This window comes from Aptenodytes patagonicus, chromosome 1 (assembly GCF_965638725.1).
Source record: "Aptenodytes patagonicus chromosome 1, bAptPat1.pri.cur, whole genome shotgun sequence".
Classification (NCBI taxonomy): Eukaryota; Metazoa; Chordata; class Aves; order Sphenisciformes; family Spheniscidae; genus Aptenodytes; species Aptenodytes patagonicus.
Window position 1 is genome coordinate 207557866 of NC_134949.1, and position 6939 is coordinate 207564804.

The following is a 6939-nucleotide window of genomic DNA, read 5'->3' on the forward strand; positions in this document are numbered from 1 at the left end:
GATATTCTTCCCCCACCACCCACCTAAATTAGAACATGCTGTTCAAATACAAGCTTCACCTATGTTGCTGCTTTGCTATTAATTTCTTCAGTTGTCTCCTTCATTTTGGTAAATGTGTGGTGTTGGGCTCTCTATATCAGAATTAAAAGACGTTTGCTAACTTCATCAGAGACCTCTCTTAAAAAAATAAAAGTACACCATTCAGTTGTATCAAGAAATTCAGTTCACCAAGAAAATAACTGCTACTTCTCACATGTAGGTCAGATGGCTTTGAAAAGAGGCACTGTGAAGATGCACGATTATGAAATGAGGGTACATGTGAATCTGTGTAGATGCACTCAACAGAGCAGCCCGTTGTCCACCGGCTTTCCTCTTAAAAGCCTGGTGAGCGCAGGCAGCTGCCCAAGTAGAGCTTGACTAGTGGCATTCACAGCCTTCATCAATAATAGGAGGTAAACTATTTTTGTCATACTTGTTTCCAAGGAAGTGGCTGTGTTTCTGAGAAGGCTGCAAGTCACAAAAATTCGTAGTGAATTTGTACTTTGTGCCATCGCAGTAACGTTAAGAAATACTATGTGACAGCAAAATCTCTCTTTTTTCTGTAATAGGATTACAAAAAAACCCTTCAGTGTCAAGTAGTGATTGGCTTGCTTTATTGTGGATGTCTCATGGATGGACTTCCTACTGGAACAGCCTGTGGTGGAGTGTTACCACCATGCTGCTTTTCCAGTGGCATTTATGACTGCAGAGTTGCATGTGCTACAGCTTCTTGGCCGCAGTAACAGGCACTGCAGCAGCAGGACATCTCAATGCCCTGCTGTCGGTATGAATGTGACACTTGGCAGAGGAAACCTGGGGTCTTGTGCACAGGCTGATGGCTATAGGTGAAAGAGAATACACTGCAGCTGCCTGCACCTCACCCCAGATGACAAACGAAACATTTCTAGAAATGCTGTTGCATGAAGTCCAAGGTACTGCTTCCATTAAGATCTAATCTGCACTTCCCATTAAAAATGCTGTTGCTCTCAGCTCGATGTTGCACAGTTAGCCTGTCTGTACCACACGGTTGTCTTCACCCCTCCGCCCATGCCCCTCTGTACCAGAACAAGTGAGAAATACCTCTGATGGTTGGTTTTGTCACTCTCCCTCAGTTACCTGCACAGCACAGCCCCAGTGCTGTGCAGTGAGGTGGGAAACAGGGCAGCTGGGTTCGGGTTGCAGAAGCCCCTCGTCAGCCGGTGTCTGGGTCCACTTGTGTTCTGCAGCCTCCTTAGATGGGAGTACAGCAAAAACAGTGGTAGCTCATGCCACTACTCAGCAAAACGTAGGATTGACTAGATCTCCCTCATGTGCCCTAGTCCAGGTAGTTATGGCTGTTCCCTAATCCCAGCGAGATTAATGGGTGTTTATACTCTCTGAGCACATCACAGCCTTTTTCCCTTGCTGCTTTCATGTTCACGTTCACATTCCCCCACGCAATTTCATGTTTACTTGCAGCTGTAGACCTCTGCCTATTCAGACACCTTCATGTAATGACTGGCTAGTAAACCAAAACTAGCATCTCAGGCTCTTCTCAATCTTCCTGAATGACATGAATTTTCCAACCCATCTTAAGTGATACTACAGAGAAGAAAATAATCTCTTTACCAAGGATATTGTTCTGTGTTTTGTGGCTCCTAATGTATTCCAGGGATAACCTCATTGAAGGAAAAGATTTTCCTGGCACAACAAAAATTTTCTCAAATCAGCTGCAGCTGCCAGATAGTTTCAGCTTTGAATTGTTTGCATTTATTGGGCCTGGAGTTGGTTCAATGAGGCATTTCATGTCTGCCTTGTGTCAACAGTTTGTGAGCCTTGAAGCAACTCCAACGAACCCCCCCTCCCCCATGCAAATTAAAGGCAAGGCTGCAGCAGCTGTAATCAGCGGGCTAGAAGCTGGAAAATGTCACACCACAGTTGAAGTGAAACTGATATAAATCCATGATGTGATGATCTCTTTTAAAAAAAAATTCCAAACAAACGCAAACTACATTTAATACTCAACCTTTTCCACGTGAGTAATGTGGAGAGGGTTTATATATGGAAGGATATTTTGAAGGTTAATAAATGTTTGTGTAGCTAATAGTTCTTGATGTTAAGTATTAACAAACAGTTGTTCACTAACGAATTATTGTCAAACAGTTGCTCATGCTAAAACATAAACATAGCTTTTAAGAGACACCTAACTGGAAAGCTGGATCGGGAAGCAAACTGGCTCAGCTAAAATGTCTGTCACAGAAGAGGGCGAGAATTAAAAAAGGGAAACTGGCTTGAGTAAGATAACACGAGGTTGCCTGTAACCATAGGAAGCTTTCTGCACTTGTTGCAGTATGAGAAGGAGGTCGCCAACATATATAATCTATTGATCCACTGAGGTTTTGCAGTTCTGTAACACTTTCCTTTCAGTCATCCAATTCCTGAAGCTATATGTAAGCTAAAGCATCTGTTTTTCTGGATTGGCAAAACCGATTGTGTTCCATTTACCTGATCTTAGCCTGTGACTCCCAGGAATTTTCAGAACATGCTCTAGTTACTTGAAAACCTCAAACTGACTCTATAATTTATGCCTGCAGGACAAGAGTGTTGCAACAAAAAGTGAGATTTTTTTTTTTCTCCACATCATGCAAATAAATCCATGTGTTCTAGTAACTAATTTGTTGCAGACAAACTTGTAAAACAAAAGTGTGTGGGCAGACAGATGAGTTTTGCTGGAGGGCAGCATTTAGCCAGAGCTTTAGCTGGTAGCTCTTCTGGGTATTTACTAAATGTTAAGGGCTGTGTTGTTTTGGGGGTTTTTTGCTGCCTTTTACTGTGAAGACCTTGCTTTCTATGTTGTGGAGTCTGAAGGTACAACTTCACCCTGTCTAAAGAGTGTGTGTGGAGAAAAAAAACCAAACCCACAATTTAATAGTGAAACTGTAAGATCTTAGACTTGAAGCATCATCTAATGCAGTTTCTCCAGTTTTGCGGGTCTGCTTCCCTTTTGAGCCCCTCTGTCTTTGATTACCATTTCCCTCTTCTCAGAGGGTGAGAAGTTCTTCCACATCAGGACGAAGGAAAAATGGCTGTAATTGCTTCAAGTATTTACATTCTCCAGGGAACAGGTAACTACCTTTAATTGTTGGCAGCAGCTAGGCAACTACCTGTTCCCTGAGTAGTATAAACACTTTATGATCTTCTTTGAACCCTCCTTTGAGAATCCCCTTGAGTAGAAGCATCACAATTTGAGGAAACATAGATCAGAAAACAGAATTGTGGAAAAGCATCTGCACAAGAAATGCGGTTATAAACTTCACTCTGACATTGTGATGGGAATCTTTTATTGGTTTCTGGAGTTCTTAAAGTTGTTTTAGGCTTTGTAAGAAGCTATACTGATTGCACTATAAAAATACTATTATACCAGACTGAGTCATAAAGAGCACAGTCAATAATTATGCACCAAGACAAGGAGTTGTCATAGGATTTTCATTCTCTGTTTAACTTGTTAATTCTGTTCAGCTCAGTCTTTCCATTCTTCATCCAACAACACTCCAAAGGAATGTGTGTTTGTGTAGCATAGAGACTTTCTCCTCTGTGAATTAAGCCCAATTTTGAGATTTTGATGTAGCAAATACATTGCTGCATATGGTGATTATTCTTTCTTGTAATGCTACCGCAGTCATGGCCCTTCAACTGTAAAAGATGTTCTCTGCTGTGCATTCAGAGATTTATCAACTTTGGTGACTGTGGCCCTCAGGAGTTACGGTCATGCAAGGTATGCCTGATTATTCCTGATTCTCATTCACCAGACTGAGCCAACCTTCAGTCTCTTGTTCTGGAAATGCAAGTTTTTGTGTATCTAGGGTTTCCAGTTAGGGCTTGCCATCAAGTTCCTGTAAGCTGCAAAGATGGAAGACTGCTCTTCTGCAGACTAGCATATTTTGCAGGTGATTGTCTGTTACTTGTAGCATAGGGAAAAATGAGTAACACTAATTGTATAAATCAGTTGGATTTAACAAGTTTCGATTGGCTGGGACTCACCTCAATGACCCCTGTAGGATCTAGAAGTTAAGACCTAGCCTGTTTACTCATCTGCAGTATTCCTGAAATGAAGCCTATCCTTTGTACTTATTATTTTTAATGGGGAATCTCCTCTCCTAACAAGAAAAAGGTTTTGACCTTTTAACTGTACAGAGTACAGTTTTGTCACAAGAAACAGTTAAGCGGTTAATGATGAATGCAATCTAATACAGAATTCTTGGGACCCAAACTGTGTTTTTTCTAATTGATATTTTCTGTGTAATTAGACTTAGTCCACATCAGAAAAGTCCACTGCAGTTTTACAATATTCCAGCATGCTTTTTCTCAACGCGTTTGTACCCTTAGCAATTTGGCAAGTTTAAAAATAGCAAACTCATAGAATATGGTTTCATGAATGACTCAAACTCAGCAAAGGTTTCTTTGCTGTCGTGTATAAATAGCCAAAGATGTAACAGCCAAGAACACTGCTTAGAGTTGAGATATGCAACATAAAAGAAGGCTCTCCCAGAGAAATTATCCTTGGCACATGTACGGCAGCTATGTGATTTTTATATGAGTGTTTAGAAGTAGAGTATAAGAGATTCCTTAAAAATATCTACAACCAGTAGTCTGCTATAGTAGTAGCTAGCATGTCTTACAGTTGCATCATCTTCTAAAATTTACTGTGAATAAACAAGGATAAAATGTTCTGCTCTAAGGAAAAAAAAAAGCTACTTTGGAATTTGCAACGAATACTTACATGAACTCAATAAGTTCTTAATATGAATTGTCATCTCTAATAATCTGACTGGACAAAACTTTCCATCTTGTAACTGAAATAACTGTAAGCAGAAAAAGAGGGTAAGTCAATGTGTTTGCTGCTGTGGTGCAGTTTCCTGAGGTGGTGAAATGATGATATGAAGCCAATACTGTAACACGACTCTTCATATATTATTCATTCTGATGATGGCTTGTTCTGGCTTACCAGCAACTTCATTTCTTGCTTATCTATGCTGGAATTTACACTTTCGGCCTCTTTTTCTTGCTCAGGTACACAAGTGCAGCCCACTGGGATAGTGACGTAATCTTCTGTGTAGACATAACGGCCCCCAGCACACGACGATGTGCGACGGAGGATGACTGTTGGCATGTACACAGGGGTGCTGCGGAAGTGAAAATTCTCCTCACCAAAGATCCCCATGAGGCAGCCTTTGCACAGACAGTATGCTTCAGGAATGTATTTAGGATATCTTGTGGGATCATATGAAATTCTATAGGGAAGCAAATAATAAATATTCATTAGCATCTCTAAAAATAGATATATTCATCTGGAAAATGTTATTATAATGTGATTTGACTGTAAACATTTATATAATGTTTTTGTTTTCTTTGCTAGGAAAAACAGCTGTAGCTGTTGCTGTCTGGCTTCTTATTTGTAAAGTGTAAAGAAAAAACATGAACAACTCCTGGAACTCATCAGGTCCCACAGTGCACACTAAAGTATGAAGTGACTGGCTTTCTAAAATGTGAGATTCAGGGGTTTAAGCAGATTAAGTTTTGCATTTTGGACTGAATGGGTAAGTAAAGCATTAAAAAGGACACTTGAGCATTTCCAAACTTTTGATCTGCCTTGAGTTCTTCAAAAATTGGTACAAATCCTTGTTAACATTGTTATTGTTGAAGCTATGACACGGTGTTTTAAAATTTTGTAATTTAAATAGAATTAAATTGTACTATTATTTCTGCAATAGTTTTTGCTCCCTAGTATACTTGGGGTTATAAAGGCGCCTTCCTCTTGAAAACAGAACTCTGTATTTCTTTCTCTAATTCACCTCCACTGCCTCTTCCTCTAACCAGAGAAGAGTAACATTTGCATGCCCACACTGAGATAAACTGCAAAGTTCATGTCTTTTTCTGCCCTCTCCTGCTACATTTTGATGTAAAGCATCACCCCAAAGCTTCAAGAGTATAGCCTCTATTTTTTGTTGTCTTACAGTTTGTTGTTTGACCCTTTCTTTTTGCTTATTAATGTCCTGTCTCTGGAAATTCCTGATTAGTAGGAGCTGGAAAGCTTGTAACCTGAGTACAGCTTGGACCAACAAAGTCCAAGTTCCAACATTCCTCTCTGGATGTTACTGGATGCCGAAACAAAGATGTGATACTATGGGCTCAGGTCATACAGATCCTGGCTGACCTATAGCCATTGTTTTTAGCGAAGAGAGTAAAAGCTGATAAAGTCTGCTTGTTTTTTGAAATAAAAAGACTAAGTACACAGCAGAGTACACGTACTGAAGTGTGTAGCCACACTGCTTATTGAGGTGGTGATGTATTTGTTGCTTTGTTCTTTACCTGCTTTTCCTGCTTATACTGGAGGTAATTGCTGGACATGGCTGTAACCTGTACATTATTACATGTGTGTCATTATTCTAGAAAGAATGTTTGCACCTTCAGAAAAAGAGGATTTTTTATTATGTTTAGCTCCTATACCAGCTGTCCTCTTTGTACTCATTAGCTTCCTCCAGACCACCTTCTGCTCTCACACTGTTACAAAACTAGGCCTGCTTCAGCAATGGTTGCACTGTCCAGCTGGAGAGGGATGACGGCCCGCTCTGGCTGGAGAAGCGTTCAGCCCAGAAGCACCACCTTCTACCTCTCGGTGCTCCTCCCGCAGAGCCTGTCCCCCCTTTGGGAGGATGCTGACCCCAAGTATGTTATCAGAAGGACTTACCCACCTGTTAGCTAACAGAAAACCCTTTTCTGGCCTTTCCCCCTGCTCCTACTTTTACACAGTAGATGGTTAGACCTACACATGGTGCACAATGGGAAGTATCCTACAGGCTGTTACTGGCACGCAGAGAGCGTGAGGACACGTTGGGAGCTCACGTAGTCCAAATGCCTCCA

The 6939-nt window shown here is 40.8% G+C and overlaps 1 protein-coding gene across 1 annotated transcript; it reads right to left on the bottom strand.

Annotated features, from left to right (window-relative positions):
* Positions 1-3265: 3265 nt before the first annotated feature.
* Positions 3266-5344, bottom strand: IL17D (interleukin 17D). Its single transcript, XM_076328119.1, has one exon. The coding sequence runs from the start codon at positions 5342-5344 to the stop codon at positions 4994-4996; it is 351 nt and encodes a 116-aa protein (XP_076184234.1). The 3' UTR covers positions 3266-4993.
* Positions 5345-6939: the final 1595 nt, after the last annotated feature.